This window comes from Ptiloglossa arizonensis, chromosome 13, assembly GCF_051014685.1.
Source record: "Ptiloglossa arizonensis isolate GNS036 chromosome 13, iyPtiAriz1_principal, whole genome shotgun sequence".
Classification (NCBI taxonomy): Eukaryota; Metazoa; Arthropoda; class Insecta; order Hymenoptera; family Colletidae; genus Ptiloglossa; species Ptiloglossa arizonensis.
This window is the reverse complement of record NC_135060.1, coordinates 1,883,126-1,906,612: the sequence shown is the minus strand read 5'-3', so window position 1 is coordinate 1,906,612 and position 23,487 is coordinate 1,883,126. Positions and strand designations below refer to the sequence as shown.

Here is a 23,487-nt window from a genome sequence, read left to right as displayed (position 1 = left end):
CGGGGTCCTTTTCTTTGCGTCGTGAGGTGTTCATGACAACGCGGATGGTAGTGGGAGTATCCCAGAGGTCTCTTGAGACCTAGCTTGGACAGCGCTGTACTAGAGCATTCTAGGATTTAATGTTCACTGTATATATCTGATTTGACAACATGGTTATCCAGAAACATCACTATAAAATTGTAATGACAAAGCTTTCGGCGTAAAACTAAGCCAAAATTTGTGTTGAACATGTTTGCTAAACATTGTAAAGAGAAAAAAGGATAGTTTTAGTCAATGTTGACTTGATATTAAAGTGTATAATTCAATAGATATACACGCACGTTAAAACTGCGTCACAAATAATGTTATCGATTAATTTTTTAAGAACCTTCGAGTCTGTAAGCAAACGATCAAATAGCATTAACAAGAGAGTGGATAATATAGGATTATTAATGAGGTTCTCATTTCTTATCGTGATTTTTATTATAACAACTCACTTACTGTCGTCGGCTAGTGGAATCGAGTCATTGGGAAACCCATATAAAATATTAGGCGTCCACAAACGTGCGACCTTACAAGAAATTCGAAAGGCATATAAAAATCTTGTCAAAGAATGGTATGTACCGAAAAAAATATTATGATGTATTTTAGTCTATGGAAATAAATCACTTTGGTAAAGTTTGTTTTCAATTTTCTTTGTCATAAGAACAATTTGCACATAATAATATATTTTATATTTAGCACTATATATTTTGCAGACATTAAATGAAAATACACATCGAAGAATACAAATGTATTGATATCAATTTTAAAATATGTAATCAGTGTCAAATGATAACTTTTATTTTAGTTGTAATATCCAAATATTAATCTATTATTTTTTAACAGAAAAAATCCATTTTTTGTGATTTTAATTGTATTTTCAAATAAAATTAATCTTAATATTTATCAGTTATGTCTTATTTCTTCAGGCATCCTGATAAAACTGATCATCCTAGTGCAGAAAATAAATTTGTAGAAATTACAAAAGCATACGAGGTAAAATTCTATAAAAAAATGTAGAATGTAAACTATGATTTTCTTTTACAATTGAAATTTATTTGCTTAGATTTTAACTGATCCAGAAAGAAGAAAAAAATTTGATAATCATGGCATTACAGAGGAAAGTATTCCTAGACAACGAAGAGACAGTAGTCACTTTAATGTCCTTGATCCTTTGGAAGAATTATTTGGTGGAAACTTCAAGTTTCATTACCAAACTCAAGATACTTCACTCTTTTATAAGATGAGCATCACCTATCGGTTTGTACATTTTGTAAATAAATTTGTGCATATGTATGCATATGTATTTGTATAATATGTGCATATGTATGCATACTACTATAATTAAATACTTTAAACATAAATATATTTATTTATAGATCATTTGAAAACGTTATAATACCAAAAACTTTTCGTACACCTTATGTAATATTATTTTATTCGGATTGGTGTTTTGCGTGTTTGCAAGTAGAACCCACATGGCGACACTTGGTTGACGAGTTAGAGCCATTAGGTCTTGGTTTAGCAACTGCACATGCTGAAAAAGAATCTGCTTTGGCAAGAAGGCTGGGTATTCATTCACTACCATGTCTTGTTGTTACTATAGATGGTCGGACTAGCGTCTATAAGGAATCTCTTTTTAGCATTCAAAAGATTGTTGGTATGTATATGAAAACCTAATACTTTATTTAATGTTTTTATTATAAATATGAAATTCTTATTTTATAATATTGTAAATCTAAGTACTAAATTGTTCATATTTCAGACTTTTTGCGAAGCAAATTTCCATATAAATTGATACCTAATATAAATAAAAATAATGTAGACAATTTCCTCTCAGGATGGATAGATAATCGAATTCGTGCTTTAATATTTGATAGAAAAGAATCTATACGATTGCGATATTTATTTATTGCATTTTATTATAGAGATCGTGTTGCATTTGGTTTTGTCCAGGTAAAAATTTTATTGTTTGCTATAATATTGCAGTATTATTGAAATTACATAATTTTTTAGTAACTTAAAATTGGTTTTTGTAGACTGGAAAACCAGAAACAGAATCTATTGAAACAAAATATAAAATTTCTATGGACTTAGATACATTGTTATTATTTAATGAAAATTCTGAAAAACCTATGGCATCTGTTAGTATGAAAGATATATCCACTGATACAATGCACAATGTTATTTCAAATAATAAATTCCTTGCTTTACCAAGACTTTCAAATCAAGCAATGTTAGACGCTGTTTGTCCACCTGAATGGCTGAGACCTCACAAACGATTATGTGCAGTTTTAATATCGCAACAAAATAATCCCCTCCATGATTTAGCCAGGCATAAATTTAGGCAAGCAGCTTTAGAGTCTTCTTACAGGTAACATTGTTTTAGAATTATATTTAATACCTTTTAATAACAATTTCAATATTGTAAATTCATTTTTATAAAATTTAATTTACAGTACTGAACGAGTTAGGTATACATACGTATTTAAAGATACACAACCAGAATTTGTATCAGCATTGTCAACAGGAGAAGGTAGTCCCTTAGAACCTTTGTTACATATTGTTATTATTTGGAGAATGGATGCAAATCATCTGAAGTATGAATGGTTACCTACTGGTTGGATTGAAGCTGCTCAAGATGAAGGTCAGTGGAACGAAACACGTCGCAACTTAGAACAAACTATACAAAGATTATTGCGAGCTTCTGAAGCTTTGCCATATGCAGCGGTTGTAGGAGAATTAGCAGATGAACATGTACAGGTATGTAATCATTCAAAAATTAAACTGAATTAAATGTTACAAATTTTAAAATTTTATTATTTATTTAGGGTACAGTAGACAAACTTATTGGCAAGGCATTATTAGCTGTAGATTATATATCGGATAGTCTTACTAAAGAGCAAATTTTGCCTTTAGTATCAGTAATTGCTACTTTAATATTAATTGGTGCTGCAGGATATGGAATGTCGTATCTAGTGTAAGTAAAGTTATTATACATGGAAAAGATTACATTTTTCTATATTTAGACTTACATTGTAAAATGAATATGATTAAAAAATTATTTATATTTAAAAAATATATTTCATAATACACATTTATCATAATGTTAAGAAAAATAGACATATTTACCTTATTTGATGTCCTCTAAAATCATTTTTGATTGTAGAAAATTAGAGGAAGCGAGTGTTCAAGCTGAACGTGCTCAATGTAAGGATAATACTAAATTAACATCATCGCAGCCACAATTACGATTACACGAACTACGTGCAGAGAAATATAATGGTTTAGTTCGACTATTAAAACCAGGCTGTAGAACCATTATATTATTAGTTGATGATCAAAGTAGACTAAAATTATTACCAGCTTTTCATAAAGCTGTGTGGTCTTATAGGTGAGTTACAATATTCTTTGTCTTATTGTTTAAAATAAATAATTATCTTTGTTACAGAAAAAATAAGACTCTTATGTTTGGACATATGTCGCTTGAAAGAGGATTAGATTGGTATAAGAAATTATTATCCCTCACCTTGCCAGAACAAAAAGAATTAAATATAAATGCCAAAAATTGTGTTGGCACTATAGTGTCTTTAAATGGGCACCGTAAATATTTTTGTATGTATCACGCCAAACATCCAGAATGTAGTAAAGGCAAAGGTTCTAAGGTATATATTTAGAATATTTATATGTATTTATTACATATTAAGATTACAAATTCTAATGATAATTTTGTATATAGCGAATGGAACGAATGACAAAGCAGCTAACTCGGAGAGCAGATGATGCAGAAGCTGGTGCATTTATTGGTTTTGACAGTTCTAACGAATCTGATCTTTCTGAAGATGAGGTACAATAAATTTACATATTTTATATTTTATATATTTTAACATTTTTTTAAAGTAATTGAAATAATTTAATAATTTATCTCTATTATTTGTGATTGATAATTAGTATTTTATAAATAAAATTATTTAATTATATACTATAATTATGAAAATGAAATAGAGTTATACAAATGACTCTTTTTACAGAGTGGAAACAATGTCTTGTATCAGGATAATCTTTTGGATGGTTTACCAATGTGGCTGGATAGATTATTTGAAGGTTTAACACATCGTTATTATGTAAACTATTGGCCCGAGTTCACTGCCAAGTAATTGAAAACTGGTATGCATTCTGATAATGTATACTTCTTGCAATAGAGAAAGGGATCCAACTAATCAACATATATTATTTAGAAATTCTACATTTAAAAAGATACATTTTTAATTTTATTGAAAAGTCAAGACATATTCATTGTATATGGGGCATTATTTATAAATTTACTCACAATTTTCTGCATACATAGGTTTTAGATGTTCCATTATTTACAATTGAGGAAGATTTCGTACAATATCATCATAGCTAATAAAGTTCTTGTAGATTTAAATGTTACATTATTTTTGTTGATTTTCATGAGTAAAGATAATATTTGGAATTTTTAATATTACCTTAAATAATTCTAGTCAATGTTATTAAAGACATCACAGTATTTGTATTACATGTTTAAATATTAGGCATTGTATATTTATATATTTATAATGTCAAATAATTTTCGTTTATTTCGATTTCTTTTGATATAATCTATGGTATGCTATTACTTTTATAGCAATATATTATAACAATCTTTACTTTCCACATTACATAGAAGTTTGATAAAAAATGTTCTTGGACATAGATCGTAAACTTTTGTTTATAATAAATTTTTTTGATTCAATATATGATCATTTAAAATAGTTTTCTTGGAAAATATATAAAGCACAATTCATGTCATTTTCACTTTTGAAAATGCTCCTTATTAATATATAATAGAATACTTTAAAAAAATGCTTAGTAAATTATTTAGTTTCAGTGTTTTTACTATTCCTAATCAAATAATTTCCGTAAAAAGTTTAATTTTTGCGACATTAGTGCGTTTTGTTGTTCCTTAGATTTTCTATGCTGTGAATATCAATGTAGGTTTTTTTAACGAATTTTTATTACATTCTTGTGATTATGAATGAAATTTCCACTATAGTGGAAAGGTTAAAATATATTGTTTGAAATAGTGTCAACTGAAAGATTTTTGTAAAGTTACATATATTTTAATTACAATTTTGTCACATTTAATACAAAATTTATAAAAAAATGAACTTAGTCCGAGTATATTTATTATCAAACTTTGTGTATATTACGTTAATGTTTAAGAATATAATTTTGTCTTTCCTATTAATAGATATTTATATTATCTTACACATTTTTTTTTAACCTTATATTTTTATTCACTTCAAAGATTGGCAACAAATATATTTGTATACTTATTGATTCATTAATCATTCTAAATAAAAATTCATAATTATAATAATAACAATAAAAATAATAATAATAATAATACGTGCTTTATACAACTCGTATGCAGATTAAAAATAATAAAAACTTTATAGTTGATTGAAAGAGAATGATTAATATTCTCTTATAGAATGATACTTTAATATTAAATAATCCAAAAACTAGTCCCATTTTCAGCTATATTTAAGTGATGTATATCTTTAGATTATATTTTGAATAATTACAATGATCTATTTAAATATCAAGTCATCACGTAAATAAGGTCATTTTCATATTTCAGTTAACAAATTAAGAGGGAATAGTTCATATAGTATTTGTTAATAATTAATATATTGTCTTTTTTATATTTTAATATAAATTAAATTATAATTAAATGTACAATTAAAATATAAATGGGTAACACATGTTTTATTTATCTGGTCATTTCTCTATTCTTTTATGAATTACCTTTTGAGTAGAAAATGAGCAAACTAAAGAAACCATTTCTTGTTTCTTTTAAATTGTTAAAATTTTTTCTGTTGTGTTATATAAAATATTCTGATATGGTATATATTACCTGATTTAATAATATAATTTATAGTTGAAGACAATCATAATGGGAAGACCTATTTTGTAAACTACTAAAAATGAACATTTTTACAGTAAAGTTGTATAATATTTATCTAGTTGTTACCTGTGAACTTTGAGTAGCCCGGTTCTGATTTGAAAAGGCAAAATGAATTGTTTCTTTTAAATAATGTTTGTTTTTGTGTGACTCATTATTATGCAATAGTTTGTTTAAGAAAAAGTAGTTAATTTTTAACCTTTTTAGAAAGTGTAAATGTTAAATTGTTGAGTATATTCTTCCATTCTTTATTCTATAGTTATATTTGCTTTTATTTAAAATTGAGCTTCAAATATTTGGTGACAAATTGAAATTGTAAGTACAATCAAATTCCAAGTACAATTGTGATTCATTATTGACTGAATTTCTTAAAAACATGTTTTGTACATCATTTTTAAATGTTCATAACATCTGTAGATAATACTAATCCTTGTCTAAGTTTATAGTATCTATGTACTTATTTCACATTAAATTTAAATGTGAAATATTAAATTTAATGTGAATTAGAGATGATTATTTAAATATATACATCATAACAGTTTTTTACTAAAGAAATACTTTTAATATATGCATATCCACATGTATTTAACGAAGCAACTATAAGAAATGATGGAACTTATGTGATGACTTGAGTATGAAAATAAATTAAATTTATGTTCAATGTATGTATATCTCAATTATATTTTGCAAAATTATCTGTTGAATGTTTAAATGCATGAAAAAGAGTGATATATAAAGAATTGTTTACACTGTGTATACATTCTATGAAAATATTTAAAACATGGAGAAATAAAGATATGTGAACAAATCAGTATATTATGTTAATCCAATGTAGTAGTATTTGTGGTAGCTAGCGATTTTATTCATTGTTATTCAAAATCATATACAAAAATTTACAGAGTTAGAATTTGTACCACCTTTGTACATATATAGTTTCTGTACTTAAATTGTTATAACTTATTTACCCTATATAAATAACCCTTATTAAAAAAGTATCATATTATAACAATAATAAATAATACTTTTATCAAATTAATGGAATGATAAAAATATTCATTTTACATTAGCATGTGCTCTGATTGAGCATGTAACTAAAATTTATTTTTTATAACTAAAAAATGCTTACATTGTTTTCAAGAAGTACAGACACACTTTTAGTAATACTACTTTATCTTATCAATGCTTCTTATTATGAACATTAAAAATATTTTATAGCTTCATGGAGAATGAACGACCTTCCTTGGATAGGCAAATTTTTTCTCTGGATTATTATATTAAATAGCGTTAGCTATTAGCTGATGTAATGCTTTGTTTCACAGACACGCATCTAGTTCAGCTCCTTCCTGAAACACAACTATTTAAGTAGGTAGAATACGTCTCTGAACCACTTTCCGAGGAAGGTTACTCATTTTTCGCAGGATACATTTATTTGATATGATTTCATTATATCATACAGATAAAATTTGTTTGGTTTAAATAATTTTCAATTTAAATATAATTTTTTATATACTGATACAAAGTACATGATTATTAAAGTAATGTAAAAAAAAATACGCATGGTTGAAGTTTATTGTACTGAGTGTTTTATTCGTGTTAATTCTGGAAATACCTCGTACATTACAACTTCAAAGATATCCTGCAACAAGAAAATGAAATGCACAGCAAATTAAATATAAATTATTGGAGCTTAATCATATAACAATAACTTACATAAAATAATTGTTTGTTTAAGTTCATATTCTGTAAAGAATCAAAAACTTTCATTGCACCACGTTGAGCACTTTGCGCGCCTACCAAGTTCGTTAAAACTTCAGGTACATTATTTAAAAATTGTCGTCGAGCTTCACCTCGGGTTTTCAATTTTTCTTCATCTGTACGAAGGTTTGTTTCACAAATTAGATGACCATTTGGCCACCAAGACTTTGTAAATAACTGTATATAATAGTGAAGCATTGGTTCTGAGAATACCCACGAAATAGTGTCTCTGATTTGCCTAAGAATTGTATTTATAATTGTATATTTGATGTTAAAAAAATACCTTCAATATTGTAATGTATCCATAAGAAAGGCTTTGACATTGTACCTATTAATAGTTCGACCATAAGTAATTTGAACAAAAGTAATCAAAGAACGCCGGAGCCACCGAAATACACCTCGTAAATCAAATATTTCACCCAAAAGTGTATAAAGGGGTTCTGCTATTGCATCTTTATTGACATTTAAGTATCCATCCGTAATTGTTCGACCACTATCAGTATCATCTAACAACAACGAATAATCTTCTTCATCTTCTTTATCACGAAGTTCACTATTATTAGTAGATCTAAAATAAATATTTTAAATTAAATTAACATAAAAATGCGATTACAGTAAATAAAATATTTACATACGTTTTAAACAATGTCGATAAAGAGAATCGAGATTTTTTAGGAGATGGAGGTGCATATTTCAAATGCTCTGAACTTGGACTAAGAAATGTATATAAAGCCTCACTTTGATTGATTTTTTCATCCTCTAAAACAAACTGAAAAAATTTAAGATATTTAAGACAATCCTTTACCGAGTAGGAACAATATTTAAGAAATTTACATTTAAATATTTTTGTATTTGTATCTTATCCTTGTCTAAAGTATTTTTATCAGACTTTCCAAAGAATTTTAAAGGTTGTGATGGCAAATCTACATTTTTTACGTTAGGACAAAGTTGACGAAGTTTTCTATGTAGGTCTTGAAAATCCTGTAATTTTCTCAGTACCACCCAACCACTACATATACTATCATTGTTACTTGCATCCTGTGTCATGTGGACAACCAAAACAAATTGTGGAGACTCTCCATTATCTGGTATCTGTTTAATAATTACGGTTACATTTAAAGTGATTAATTTATAATGAGTATTATTTTATTTGAATCATTTCGTTTCATATAAAACTTTAATAAAAATAATTTAAACTTTATTTACTTCCGCACTTTGAACTTCTGCTCTCCAATGACCTAAATGCTCTGCCCACATTTCTGTATGAGTTAAATGTGCTTCTAATTGCCTTTTCTCACTTTGTAACCATTCAACTTCTTTAGCTAAGAAATTCAAAACTTTGCTTTCTGGTTTTAACGAGGATTTTAGAGCTTGCAAAGCTTGCATTTTATTGTTTAATTTTTCTTGCAACTGATCTAGCTTACAACGAGCATAATTTGAATGTTCTCCAACAAGTAAAGACACATTTTCTGATAATACTCCATTTGCCATACGTCGATCTTCTATTAAGTCTAAAAATTAATTCATAATAAAACACTGTTATATTAGAAATAATAATTTTTAGTAAATAATAGAGCATTTTTTATATGAAGATCAATAATACTAAGAAATTTATACTAACCATCTGTCCTTTCATTAAGTAATGCTTGTTGCATATTTTTATATTGTTCACTAACCACAAACGATGGGTAGTATTTTTCTTCTAAAGTTTTAACAACACTATCTTGAACTTCATAAAATACATTTGGCCCTATGTCACCTAGCAAAAAACCTTCCATTTTTTTTCGAATAGCTCTATCAACTTTTACTTCAGCAGTAGGAGATGTGATATAAGTATAAAAAATTTCAGCACCTAATTGATGCCAATTGGATTTATCTGCATTGCGTAGTTCTTGCACAGCAGCCCAATACCCAATCAAATCTTGACTAGCAACTTGTTCAAGAAACTGTGAAAGATATCTTCGACCTATTACATTATCCAGAATATATTGCAATGGTAATACTCTTTCTTCTGCTATTACTGCAGAGTCAGGTTCATCAGTAGCCTACAAAACATTGTTGTCAAATATAGTCATTATTGACATATACCTAGCAAAAGTGTTTTTGTAACCTGAACAGGATATCCATTCCATCCTAATGTTTGCATGTGACATTCACATATATTTTTAGCATATGTCAGTTGGCTTATGTACCTCTTCAATTTTCGAGCTTGAATAATATCAGATTTTCCGAATGGATTATTGTCTGGATCTAAACCTTGTGCTCTTTTAACATTTTGTATTGTCGTAGCTTGCATAATTTCTGTAACAATATTATATCTAATATGCTTAAGCACTTCTAAATCCTTGGAACTTTTAATCATACGAATAAAGTCCTCGAATGATTCAGCATATTCATAAGTTTTCCTATGCATGGCTTCAGCAAGTTGTTGTTGGTCGATATATGATAAAATTTTTTGATTTATATAATCTGGATCTGTTATTAAATCTATTGCTGGTTTTAGTACTAAAAATATACAAAGAATTAAATAAATTGTACAATATGTGCATAGTTCTATGAATGAATATGTCTATAAATTGAACTTACTTTTACATGCAAGAATTTCTCTCAGCAAATATTTCATTGGTACAAGAGAATAACAACGTGGTAATAAAAATAAAATGTATAATTCACTGACTTTTCTTAAGTAATCTAACTCAGATGTAGGTGACATTAAATGTGCTGACAAAATAAATACAGGATCTTCGCCTTCTGACCTATTCATATTATAAATTTTATTTTCCAAATTATTCATGAAAATGTATTCATAAAAAATATGTTTTTTAAAATGAAAATTTCTTAAATGTAAAAATATATGAGTTTTATATTTCTTATAACTGTTTTATAAATTTTCGTTTTTTCATTTTTTCATTTTTCTTTAATCATATACAGAAATAGTTTCATTAAAAAATTTTCTGTATTATTTAAAGGTAAAACTCTTGCCTTATGATTTAATTTGTGACCATGTGTGTCATAGCCAGACGGTGAATTTTTTTATGAATTCTCATAGAAGTTAACAGAATCATGACTGAAAACTTTTAAAACGCATCAAGTATTAAGCAATAGTACAGAATATAATTAGTTTTACCGCAAGTGCTACTCATGTTTGTTATCAATTTAATATTATAAGGTATTCTCTGAGATGTTTAATCAAAAAAAAAAAAAAAATGTTGGGTACAGTTTTGAGTATTATCAGTATGTTTTAATTAAAAAAATTTTAGTTAAACTTACGAAGCAGCTTGAGCAATCCTAATTTTTTCAAAATGAAAAGTAATTTTATTTACTATATTACAAACAACTAGTTTTGTATGATCCACTTTTAATAAGTAATCATGGAGACTTTGAATTGCTCCCCATATGTCTTGTTTCATACTGTCTACTATTTGTTCAGAGTTAAAAGCCAATTCACCAAGCCAAAGGCTAACAAAATCTTGAAAAACTAAATCCAACAGGTTTTGTAGAGCTCCATCTACCATACGAGTAAAAACCATTGGGTAGCGTGTATGTTTTTTAGTATTTGAAGCTTTAACTACATATCCATTCTGAAATTATAATAATATATAAGATAATATATAAAATAATATCTATAAGGTATAAATAATACAATAATAGCAATTTGTAAACAACTAATATGTTTGACAAAATGGTAAAGCAGTTTGTATAAAAGTATTTATTCTAATTACACAGTTTCTTTATCACTAACTTAGATTATTTAAATATTATAATTTTATGTTATATTGATTACTAGAATTGTCTATAATATATAAAAAAGAGCAAAAACATTTATCATTAATTAGTGTAAAGTAAATATAATTAAAATATTATAGATGAATTGTCTATTATAATTTTGACATATTTATTATAAACTTTATTAGTTAATGATAAACAAGGTTTGTAAAATATTGATACAAATAGTTAATGAACGTAAAATTAAACTGGATGTAAAAATAAAAAGAAGTCTGAAGTTAACTGGTAAAGTTTTGCAAGGATTATCAAGAACAGAAACAAGGTCTATTGCAAAATATGGCCTCATTATCATAATCACCTGACCTCAATTTAGCTAAGTTTTGTAGAATAAATAAAATAAGGATATTAGAACATATTGATTGCATTCAGTTAAATAAAATATAGTTAAGAAAATTTTCAAAATACAGTCACAGAAAATCAAAATTATTTGAAATACTTATACAGAAGAAAAAGGAATATTTTGATAAGAACTAAATGTATATTTTTAATGTACATTGATAAACAATATATACTTTTCTTTTCCTTTTTAATGATATCTGATATCTTTACCTTATCTATTATCATATACATTTACTCTATAAATTACACATATATAAATAGAAAAATTTATACAAGAATGGTGTTACAATGTCATATCATATATAGAAAATTTAATTCTTTTTTAATCCGATTCAAAATAATTTGGTAATAATGCATACATATTATGAAATTGCATGCATTGTTATTAACGTACATACCATTAACAAATTATAAAAAGCATCCATCTCTGTAACTGTTTTTAGAGTGCCCGCGCCAGTTTGATGTTTTGGAGACAGGGCGATGTTTATGAACATAACAATTAAACATCCCAGAAGGAAACAAGATATGGTTAACACACCAAAAACATAGCACCATAACAAATTATTCCAATAGAAGAAGGCGGTAACAATTGGTATACATAGAATACCGGTCGACACCATTTTGTATTTTAATTCTAATCACATGACAATGAATATTACATCTTCAATTTTATATTTGTAAAAGCAGTTCACTTAGGTTGTGAGAAACGTCAAATAACGTCAACGATACCGCCATCGTGAATCGCGAATTAAAGTTCAAGAAATCACATAAAAGAGCTCACTTTTTCTGCCGTGTTCTAAAAGTCACTAATATTTGATAAGTTATCGAACTATCGATCAGCGATAGTTTGATCATTAAATGCGAGTTTGATATTGCAAGTTCAAATTCTATGTAATCATTAATGTTTATTCTTTCGAAACATTGAAGTTCAAATGTTCATTTACATGCAAGAACAGCATTATAAATATTTTTACAATAATGTTTGTAACATATTTAATAATCAATATTATTAATACATATTTATTATAAAATTGTTCGATTTACGACAGCGTTCGATTTACGAAAGGAATCATGTACACGAACCTAAAGAGATTAGTATCGTATTTTACATATTAATAAACGAATCGCAATGTTTCTTCTACAATAACGATCAAGGGTCGTTACCCTAATGCTAACGGCATTACTTTTCATTTAAAGTGCGATAAATTGACAACAAAAAATCGTACACTATCTATCTTTTAATGGCTCATTGTAATGAGGAGGCTTTCCCCTTCAAATCTACGATAAAACGAGTTACCAAAAAATCTATTAAATCCTGTCGATTGAATTGAGACAATTTTCAGAGAAAAAAAACCATCTTCACCTTTCCGCTCCTCATTTAAATATGCAAACCCATGCGAGAAAATTCAAAATAAGCCTAGGTACACTAATATACGATCTTTTTTTCACAAAGTATTACAGTAGTTTAAAATCGACAGCATTTCGGCCAAAAAGTAGCGAACCTTTAATTCTATCGCGAAGTATATATTAAAATGATTGTATATGTATTAAAAGTAACGAGTTCTGTATAATTATGCCTGAAAAATAAATTTATGACAATTCGGGGTATATACCATGATAATACAATGAGTTGTAACTTTAACAGTTTGCACGAAATTGTAATCCTTCCGATTGTATTTGTATGCATTGGTGTCATTTACTGAGTACGATGCACTTGTTCCCCATTAAGGAAAGTGTTAGGAGGAGAAGGTTTTTCCAATCTACTACAGTCCTCGTGTAAATGTTTGGTGACCCTGATGAATATTAGCGATGGGTTGGATCTGATTACAATTTTTTAATTTTCAGTCAACAAGAAAGAATGCAATGATAATCTAAGAATATGACGACAAAATTTCTGTTTTTTTCAGGAGTCTGCGCATCTCGAAAATACGCAGACCATTTTCAGTCGAGAGTGCTGCATGTATTTTGCACTCTGTTTCGAAATATTCCTTCTGCCGATTGTTTCCATTGTTTTACATTATACCTAGTTCGTACATGTTTACGTTCGTAATGAATCTTAATTTTTCACCACCCTGATGCAAGATTGTTTTAATCGAAAAATAGAAAAGGTACCTTCTACTATTGTGTAATTACATAAAAATGAAGAATAAAAATTATCGTCGGCAAGTAATCATTCCGCTTCGAACCAGAGACTATAATCTTGATGAAAATTTAGCCCGATGAACTTGCATTCAATTTCGACCGGTGTGAAATTTTCAATTTGGCCATCCTATTTGGAAGGGTACAAGTTCCATCGCTACTCGACATTTCCAACACATCCGAATTCTTGCTCACAGTCGTGTGTCGGATGGGAGAAGCCTTCACCTCATCATATTCCCCTCAAACGGAATAATTGTTCCTACCGTACTTTCCATTTCCTAGCAATGCAACATGGACGTTAAAGAACGGGAACACAGAATAAATGAAACATGCACCGTAAGTATCTTATCGTTCATTCCCAAGCAGTCACCTCCTATAAATTACCCACGTTTTTATTATCGTTAATTCATTTTGAACGCGACACCATGTCGTTAACACACCGTTTCATCGTCTTGAAATTATTCATCATCAATATTCTCTTGGTACTCGCAATAAACAAATCTAGTAATCCAGATGCTCAGCTTACGACAGTAAGTTTATTGTTAAACATCGCGTTACAAATACGTGACAGTTACAGTTTAGATTCTTTAATCGAGTAGCTTTGTAAATAGAATTCAATCGGACCATCCTAATCAATAAGGAATGCGAAGAAAATTATTTTCTATCGATTTCCTCTTATCGTATTTATTACATGGGGTTCCTTTAATATTATTTCCATCGAGCAGTCTGAATTAATAAGGAAATACGGCTACCCGTTAGAGGTTCATAAAGTTCTCACAGAGGACGGATATATCTTGGAAATTCATCGAATTCCATACGGACGATCGATTTACGAGACAAATTCAACGAACGCGAGGCGGCCGGTTTTAGTGCAACATGGCTTAGCGGGTAGTTCTGCGGATTGGGTTCTCATGGGACCAGAGAGAGCGTTAGGTATTTATATGTATTTATGTAGATACAAGTAGCACTAGAATGGAATCTTTGATCATTTTTTGATCATTGCGAACGGAAATAAAGTTACAAATCAAAATAGAAAGGTTTCCATAATAAATATAAGGTTTTGTATTCGTCTAGCCATTTATCATTTACATATACTTACAAAATAAAATAAATATTTTTAAAGTGGACTGACATTTTAGTTCAATTCGTTGTGTGTGTAAAAGTTTAAAGTAAAATAAATAAACACACTTCGATGAAAATGAAAAATTTGGGTATATTCTATTTTTTAAGAGTGTAATCATCCATGTTGCTATTGTAAAAATTATAATCGTATTTGTGTTAATGTTCATCCGATAGGCCGTATTTTTTCCATTTTAAAAACGATTAAAAAATTTGTAAACCAAAGATATTGATCAAAACAATCTCCAATGTATAAGAATTATCTTGCAATATATTTTCTACAGTGAATTGAATTTTGAATTTTCAAATTATATAATTTTTTATTTCGTTATTTTTAGGGTACATACTAGCCGATGCGGGATACGATGTGTGGCTTGGAAATAACAGAGGAAACATTTACTCGAGAAATCATACGTCAATTTCGCCAACAGACCGCCGCTTTTGGAATTTCAGGTACGGTATTTGTTTGGAAACTTGTTTAACCCACTTTTTGCGACAGATATATTTTTTTATTATCTCCACTATACGCGCATATATTTCAGTTATCACGAGCTAGGCATTTATGATCTCCCCGCGATGCTCGATTATATACTCGACCGAACCAAACACGAAAGTCTTTTTTATATCGGTCATTCTCAGGGTACGACCCAATTTTGGATAACGATGTCGCAAAGGCCCGCTTACAATTCCAAAATTACCTTGATGGTCGGCCTTGCACCTGTAGCTTTTACCGGCAACATGCACGGACCGATTACAAAACTGGCTAAATTAACATACATGGGTGTGGTAGGTTGCGCATAGTTTTTTTTTCCCCGATTCAATACACGTGTAAAATGAACTGAACGAAATTTTTGCGAAATTATTGCCGAGATTCCAATATCACTTTTATCTTTTAATTATATTTTCACTGTCCTTAATTTATTGAGTAACACGAGATGACTTATTATACATTACTGTCGCGAGTTAAGGTCCATGGACTCCAGTATATGGAACTAGTGTAGCGAGTCTCGTAAAATTTATGGAGAGTGAAGACGATGGTACCCTTGAGCGTACTTGTTCTGTTTGGGTGCTAGAATAATAAGGACCTTGAGTGCTCCAAGGCGAGCATACGTTGCGAGCAGCAAACAGTCATCGTCATATAGTATTACCATATGAATTTTAAAGAAAAATATTACTTTATGCAAATTTATTAACAAGTTAAATACCATGGTGGGCACAGATGACCGACACTCCTTACTTATAACGTTTCTTCAAAACTCTTGTACGGAATGAACCTTGCTAAAACTATTTATACCTTAATACTTTATAACAGCGTTACTGTCATTAGCAATGCTAGGATATAACAAGTACATTGGGAAAAGTTATTCAATATTTTTACTTTCCACGCTACAGTTCGAACAAATGTCGAGAACATTATTAAATGTGGAAAACTGGCGTGACAGTCAATGTCTTAAGTGTGATCTTATAGGCAGCAGAGAGTTTATTAGTGGAGGAAAATACATTTGGCAGTCTGTATACACTTAACAGTCCATTCAAGTGTACTTTATGGATTTTAATTCAGTACAGTAATGTATCATAGGACTTGTCTCAATTTTTCAGGGTAAATTCATTCCAACTACTCACTTTTCTGTAAAAAATCTTACGATACATTCAAACTTCTTGAAAGATTATATTATATATACGTTCGATTCCTTTTTTAAATTGAGTTAAATCACTTTTCACGTGAAAAATAAAATGGAAAATAAAATTATTTATTTGCTTTGCAGCGAATCGGTGAAATGTTCGGTTATCCGGAATTGCGTTCGCGTTCCGCTTGGGGAAAGTTTGTGTCGAACATACTTTGCAAAGAGACATCAACGACGCAGTTTTTTTGCACTAATTTTATATTTCTAGTGTCTGGTTATAACAGATCAGAATTAAGTGCGGTAAGAACTTGATGACTCGATGAATTTTTACTAAGTTTTAGAGTTGTTCAAGACAAAATTATCGGCAAAAGATTATTGAATAGTAACTTTTAGGGGTGTATATATATACACACACACACACAACTAAACGTAATTAAAGGATTACCTATACAATTGATTCCTTGCTCGGTAAGGTGTACATTACTATAGTATACAGTATTGTTATACTATTATATAATACAATATTTTTTACTCTCTTCAGAATTCTACAAATGCGTCACCTTAATTACTTTAAACAATATAAAGATAAATGTTTACATACCTTCCTTCCTTGAAATTTAATCTATGGAAAATTCTTTATTTTTGGCACATATTATTATGATGATAAGATACAGATACAAATTTTTTTGTAAAAAAAATTATAGATATACACAATTAATTACAAGTTAATATTTAATTTGTTTTAATTTCAGTTTCGTATTTATTGCCTGATTACACTTGATTAATTTTCAATTATTTTATACAGCCAGAACATTAATTTGTCGGTATTAAGCATTACTTTCATTTTGATGTTATTTAAGTACATTGTAATTTTAGATTAATAATACCTCTTTTTTATCGATTTAAATCATTAATTAATAATAATCCAAGATTTGTTGATAAACACTCCAAATTTGTCAAGTTTTTGCGCGTTTTAATTTGTTTAGAGCAATTTGACAGTAATTATCGGTCACGTTCCTGCGGGTGCTTCTTGGAAACAATTAGTTCACTTCGGTCAGGGATACATACATAAAGGTTAGTAATTGTTGTGTTATAACTAACAAATTTGGTAACTAGTGGAAGTAGCAACATTTTTTGTAAATTTGAACAAATTTTAGATAACTTTAAACAGTTCGATTACGATAACGAAGAAAAGAATTATCGACTGTACAATTCTTCAGTACCACCGGAGTACGAATTGAACAAAGTAACTGCACCAGTTGCACTTTTTAATAGTGCTAATGACCTACTCTCAGTATCGAAGGTAGTAATAAGAAAGTATCATTTTAATTATTTGGAACAATTGCACTAAAATAATTATATTGAAATATGAAATTAATTATTTTACTAATAAACTTTATTTCTCTATTTTTAGGATGTTGACCTTCTAAAAAAGAAACTTACCAATATAGTGTTCCATGATGAAATATCAGTAAAAACTTTTACTCATTATGACTTTCTGTGGGGGAAATCTTGTGTAACTCTCATATTTAAACCTGTGTTACAATTGTTGGCCCTCTATAAGTAAGCCAAAATCTTATAGATTAACCATTTGAGTGTCAGAGGCATTTGGACCGAATAAGCAAAACAGTACTAAGCGACGTCCATTGTTATGGGTTCGGTTTTTCGGTTATTCAGTTTAGACCTAAGATAGACGAGCATTTATTAAACTTTGTGTACATAACGTTTATCTGACATAAAACATACTTCGTCTAAACAATTCAAACATTAGTATGGAAATTACACTCTTTCCTACTATTATTATGGATGTAAAATTGCACTTCTTGACACTCAAATGATTAATAATTAAAATAATTGGGACATAAAAAGATTTACATGTATGTTTAGAAAAGCATATATATTAGAAAAATATTAATAAAATTATTCAATAAATACGATATTAAAATGATAAATTCACAAAAATAAAAATAATTTTTCCGAATAGTTTGATATAGCAGAAAATAAAAGCTAACAGTTTTCTATTAAAAAATCGAGTGAAAAGGAAATCAGATTATAAAACTACTTTATTTACAGTTCTGAACAACTCACATTCTCAGTATTATTGAAATATTAATTTATCAACATAGGGTTTAAAATACTATTATTAAAATTGATTTATACAGCATATTATCAGATAACTGATAATCAGACATGAAATATAAGTTAATATTTATAAAAATACTATTAACAGTATTATACGTAATAACGTTTTAATAGAATTTAATATGCCTTTTTTAGTACAGGAAATGAAAGGAAAACTTTGATTTATCTATTAACCAGCTGTTACGTTAGTTTAACAACTGAATTTGATTTATTTCTATTTGTTTTCTTTATATTTTATTATAAATAAAACGCACTACACAAAATCTATTTTCGTCTCAATTATACGATTAATTTTCAGTTAATAATCGATACTTTTCGAACACTATTATCTGAAATTAATAATCATATTACTGTACAACTTGTTTTTTAATCGACAGTTATATCAATATGAAGGAAAACCCAGTTTTAAATAACAAGGCATAAATTGCTTAAAAATTCTTCATACATATATATATATATGTATACATTTATGTATATGTATATATATATATATACATATATAAATGATAACAAGCATCCTTTTTTATTTTGAGCGCTAACAGTAGAATATTTAAATAACGTAGTTTTCATTCTATAGTGTTATTTTCATAGTTCTTACTTGCAGCAGAAGCCATTTTCATTAATATATTTTTCAATATACTCTTGGAACTGCCATTTGGAACATACTTTCTGACACACGAAAATTGTTTGTTTCAGACAATTATGAAGTAATAATGACAATTAATTATTGATAATAAACGGATAATTACACTGAAAAGAATATGAGCAATTTCTCATATCTCAATTTTGTTTAAACAAATGAAAATGCTAATGTTTGAATTGTACTATGCTATAAAATAATTACAATTTTGTTATACGTATGAAATATTAAAATTATACATATGTATTTATTATATTTCTATAAATGAAATAATAAACTGAATTACAATAATTTTTGAATCTATGTACATGCATAAATATATATACATCTAGTATACAGGGCGAGGCACTTAAAGTGAAACAGTAATATCATTTTTATAAACGATAATAGTCATAATACTTTATCTTTTGTGAAAGAATTGAAATTACTATTAACATTATTAAATTTGAAAAAATGAACGAAGATTCATTTTTAAAAAGTGTTAATTATGAAAAATCAAGTATGTCTTTAGATTACTTATATCACCATTAATTTTAATTAAAATTATGTAAGTTTCTATTATACAAACATATAATTTTGAAGTATATTTTAATTTTCATTGAATATATTAATGTGTACATAATAGAGGAAGAATTCCTATAATCTTAATTTTTTTTTATGATTGTAATATTTCGAAAATTGTATTTTTTTTTATGTTTTCATTGATATGTTTTACTTCTATACAAATGTATATTCATCTTTTTAAATAATTTACGATTGTCTAATAACGTAAAAATACATTTTATTTGCGTGCAACTGAATGTAAAGAAGGTAGTAACATTTTTCAGATCATCATTTTAATAAAACTTATGCGGACATTATGATTACAACTACAAAAATTATTTAAATGTATGGTAACTATTATATTATTATATATAAATAGTAAAAATGAAGGTATACTGTCTTATTTCCATCGCCCAAGGTAAAAATATAAACTAAAGTAACAGTTCATTATTCATTATGGAAAAGTTAAATATATATTTATTTTTATTGTAATAATTAAAAGTATCAATACTCAATAATTAATTTTATAAGGGATGCTTAATCAATTAATACAACATTATAGAATTGTATTAAAATACTCAATGACTTTGAGATAAGTAGAATTTAATTGTAAATAAATACACACATGAAAATGATATAAAAGAAGCAGAAATTTACTTCATGTTTTTACAAACAACTAAAAAATAATAAAGCTGTACTTGACACGCAACAGTGATCATAGTAACTATAATAAGGAAATTCAATTTTTGGAATCTGAAATTAAAAGTTCGTCTTGCTTATTATTGTATTTCTTATTAAAAAAATATAGTGTATTTATTAAGTTAATTTAGTTATGTTTCATTTATATTTTTTTTAAATTATCTTATTCATTTGAGAAAATGTAACGAACGAATTTTGTAAACTGTAAACAAGTATTCAATACTCTTTCAAACACTAATACAGTTACAGTAATTGGATTTTTAGTAATCCAATATTTATGTATCAATTTAGATAAGGATTACTGAATTTCTATATTGAAATGAAACATATATTAAATTAAATGTTGATAAAAAATTTTCACAGAACATACAATTCGAAAAATCGTTTCTGTAATATTAATTCAATAAACTATGTTACACTTTTGTGAAGGAAAGAGAATATTTTACAGCTATTATCGTAATATGTCATTAGTATCTGCAATTGTCTTTTCATAACTCAACTTTTAAAATAAATATAACGAAGAGTAATTCTATAAGAGAATATAAAACTTTTATGTTTTATACTTAATATCATAAACGTTATAAAAAAAAAAACAACGAATTTATTATTTATAGATGATTACAGATAAATTTGTAACGATTCTCTAATGGAATAAAAAAATAACAATATACTTTTTTAGTAATGAAAACAATCTCTATACTTGAACGCAAAAATTTTATTTAGATTTATTTAATTGAATTCGATAGTGTTACTTTAAATTCAAAAGAATAAGAATGTCTCACTCTGCATAATATAGTATACATATCTGGCATGTAAGAATTTAAGGAAAATTATTAATCTTGTATAAAACTTTTTTATATGTTAATGTGTTTTGGCAATTTTATTTTCGTGTGTGTCCTTATTCTAAATTCCTTTCAAATTATTCTAATTTCGTGTCAACCCTTTATAACTTTCTAGATTCTTTATCAAGATTTTTAACATTTTTCTATATTTATCATAATCACAGGAACGACCGATTATCAGCAGTAAACAATTTTGGTACATTGTAGCAGTTAAGAAATAATACAAACGTAATGAAGAATTACAAAATTGTACGAAATCAAGTGCTTTCATTTTATGTTAAGATTGTTTGATCATCCAGTAATTAAAATTCAATAAAAATTTATTTTCAATTTTATTTCTCAAATTACATCATGAAAAATGGGCTAATAAAAACAATATTATTTTCCAAATTTCACAGCTTCGTTCATAACATATAATTGTGATGATTTAAGTCTTCTAATAGATACAAAAAGATATGGCAGTGGAAGACCTTTATTCTACTTCACTATAATGTACATGGACTGTAGGAATGATTAAGCACGTACAATTTTTATTAAAAATGTGGAGGTAGTAGTTTAGACTATTTCTTTTTAGTCTTGAATGAAATTACATTATTTAAACTAATTAAATATTACTTAAACAAAGAAACTCATTTCTCATTTTGTGCAATTTTTTCCTTTTGATTTCTCAAAGATTGCCAGATTCTAATAGATTATTTTTTTCTTTTCTTGTAATACTGATATCTTTTAACTGAACAAAAATGCGTAACAAATTTAATACTTTTATCGAGAAAAAGTGATATAATTTTATTTGTAAAAAGAGTCTATACCAAAATTATTTACTGTTTAACTTTCACGTCCTTAAAACATGTAATTTATAAACAAAATCATTTGAAAAAATGTATACTACTATATTGTGATGTGATTAAGATTTCTTTAATATACATTGTGATCAACATTTTCCTTTTAAAAGTGTTTAGTACTATATCATACCACCAAACTGTCTGTATACAAAAGGAAGAACAAAATGTAAAAAAAAATTAGTTTCTTTAGAAATATACTTACGTTTGCTGTATTCTTTTAAAACGTAATTAATCTATAATATACAGTGTTCTTCTTAAATAGATATTAGTTCGTTAGAAATATATTGTTGCTATTGTTTCAGTGAATACGTTCATGCAAGCGATATAGTAGATCGTATAATGCTTGTAAGTATTAATAGAACGACTGCACAACGGAATGACATATTATCTACGAGATTAATCGAAGCAGTCAGGTACATTTTCCGTTTTAATTCATTTCTCATCTAAAAATAGCTGAAAATAATACCCATTAATACGCTTAGTTGCAGCACCATGTGAAAGAAGAATCAACATGATCGTATAATATGTGGCGCAAATTAAATACTTTTCCAATACTTAATACAAGGATTCTGTAAACTTTAACGTCGTTACAGGTTTCAAATCTCTTGCAATCTACAAAATTTATATTAACTATGGATTAGAGGCAATCTTGTAATATTAAACAAGCCTTATTTAGCTTAATTTAATGGAAGGCAAAACATTTGCTTCAAGAGTCCTTTCTTTGGACTTTCATCTTCCTCGTCATCATAATTGTGTTCATCATAGTTACTAATGATCTCATTGTTATTGCTAGAGCCGTAAGTAACATCTGTGATACTTAGAGAACTGGAGCATATCGGACTTTCGTATCGGAATGGAAAAGGTGGCGATAACCGATATTCATTATAATTATTGTCGTTCTCATTCTCTTCGGAGTACGTCATTAAAAAAACGTTGTTATGATAACCTCGATTTCTTGAGCTGATGTTCAATACAGGATCAATTCGAAGCTTCGCAAGTTTGTCTTGTAATTCATACATGTAAC

General features: G+C 27.7%; 4 protein-coding genes across 8 annotated transcripts; 2 read left to right on the top strand and 2 right to left on the bottom strand.

The window, feature by feature from the left end:
- The first annotated feature begins 7 nt into the window (after positions 1 to 7).
- Positions 8 to 4,532, top strand: L(3)80fg (dnaJ homolog subfamily C member 16 l(3)80Fg). The gene is made up of 12 exons (XM_076325481.1): positions 8 to 595; positions 951 to 1,017; positions 1,088 to 1,281; positions 1,401 to 1,681; positions 1,787 to 1,977; positions 2,061 to 2,395; positions 2,481 to 2,784; positions 2,853 to 3,001; positions 3,191 to 3,415; positions 3,473 to 3,686; positions 3,761 to 3,868; positions 4,053 to 4,532. The coding sequence occupies exons 1-12, from the start codon at positions 342 to 344 to the stop codon at positions 4,176 to 4,178; spliced, it is 2,448 nt and encodes an 815-aa protein (XP_076181596.1). The 5' UTR covers positions 8 to 341; the 3' UTR covers positions 4,179 to 4,532.
- Positions 4,533 to 6,949: 2,417 nt separating this feature from the next.
- Positions 6,950 to 12,622, bottom strand: LOC143153688 (sorting nexin-25). Its single transcript, XM_076325134.1, has 11 exons — positions 12,271 to 12,622; positions 11,018 to 11,328; positions 10,334 to 10,503; positions 9,858 to 10,252; positions 9,369 to 9,792; positions 8,954 to 9,258; positions 8,582 to 8,839; positions 8,383 to 8,516; positions 8,076 to 8,315; positions 7,703 to 7,985; positions 6,950 to 7,628 (listed from the first exon to the last, which is right to left on the bottom strand). The coding sequence occupies exons 1-11, from the start codon at positions 12,490 to 12,492 to the stop codon at positions 7,560 to 7,562; spliced, it is 2,811 nt and encodes a 936-aa protein (XP_076181249.1). The 5' UTR covers positions 12,493 to 12,622; the 3' UTR covers positions 6,950 to 7,559.
- A 1,718-nt stretch (positions 12,623 to 14,340) lies between these two features.
- LOC143153634 (lipase 3) lies at positions 14,341 to 18,540 on the top strand. Its single transcript, XM_076325054.1, has 8 exons — positions 14,341 to 14,541; positions 14,737 to 14,944; positions 15,469 to 15,583; positions 15,673 to 15,916; positions 16,897 to 17,055; positions 17,742 to 17,829; positions 17,913 to 18,058; positions 18,170 to 18,540. Exons 1-8 carry the CDS (start codon positions 14,341 to 14,343, stop codon positions 18,320 to 18,322), a joined length of 1,314 nt encoding a protein of 437 aa, XP_076181169.1. The 3' UTR covers positions 18,323 to 18,540.
- LOC143154140 (uncharacterized) lies at positions 17,507 to 23,482 on the bottom strand. Of its 5 annotated transcripts, none has more exons than XM_076325992.1 (3): positions 22,666 to 23,482; positions 18,199 to 18,439; positions 17,507 to 18,102 (listed from the first exon to the last, which is right to left on the bottom strand). In XM_076325992.1, exon 1 carries the CDS (start codon positions 23,480 to 23,482, stop codon positions 23,141 to 23,143), a length of 342 nt encoding a protein of 113 aa, XP_076182107.1. In that variant the 3' UTR covers positions 17,507 to 18,102; positions 18,199 to 18,439; positions 22,666 to 23,140. The 5 variants fall into 5 exon arrangements, with proteins under 5 accessions (XP_076182107.1, XP_076182108.1, XP_076182109.1 ...); XM_076325993.1 differs by having other exon boundaries at positions 17,510 to 17,803; XM_076325994.1 differs by having other exon boundaries at positions 17,510 to 17,781.
- Between the last annotated feature and the right edge of the window lie 5 nt (positions 23,483 to 23,487).

Excerpts from the sequence above, each read along its gene's own strand:
- LOC143153688 (XM_076325134.1), bottom strand. The coding sequence starts at position 12,492 with ATGGTGTCGACCGGTATTCTATGTATACCAATTGTTACCGCCTTCTTC. Across the intron at positions 8,316-8,382 it reads TTATCGACATTGTTTAAAAC|ATCTACTAATAATAGTGAAC; the intron begins GTATGTAAATAT and ends TATTTATTTTAG. Across the intron at positions 7,629-7,702 it reads TAAACAAACAATTATTTTAT|GATATCTTTGAAGTTGTAAT; the intron begins GTAAGTTATTGT and ends TTCTTGTTGCAG.
- LOC143153634 (XM_076325054.1), top strand. The coding sequence starts at position 14,341 with ATGCACCGTAAGTATCTTATCGTTCATTCCCAAGCAGTCACCTCCTAT. Across the intron at positions 14,945-15,468 it reads GGGACCAGAGAGAGCGTTAG|GGTACATACTAGCCGATGCG; the intron begins GTATTTATATGT and ends CGTTATTTTTAG. Across the intron at positions 17,056-17,741 it reads ACAGATCAGAATTAAGTGCG|AGCAATTTGACAGTAATTAT; the intron begins GTAAGAACTTGA and ends TAATTTGTTTAG.
- LOC143154140 (XM_076325992.1), bottom strand. The coding sequence starts at position 23,482 with ATGTATGAATTACAAGACAAACTTGCGAAGCTTCGAATTGATCCTGTA.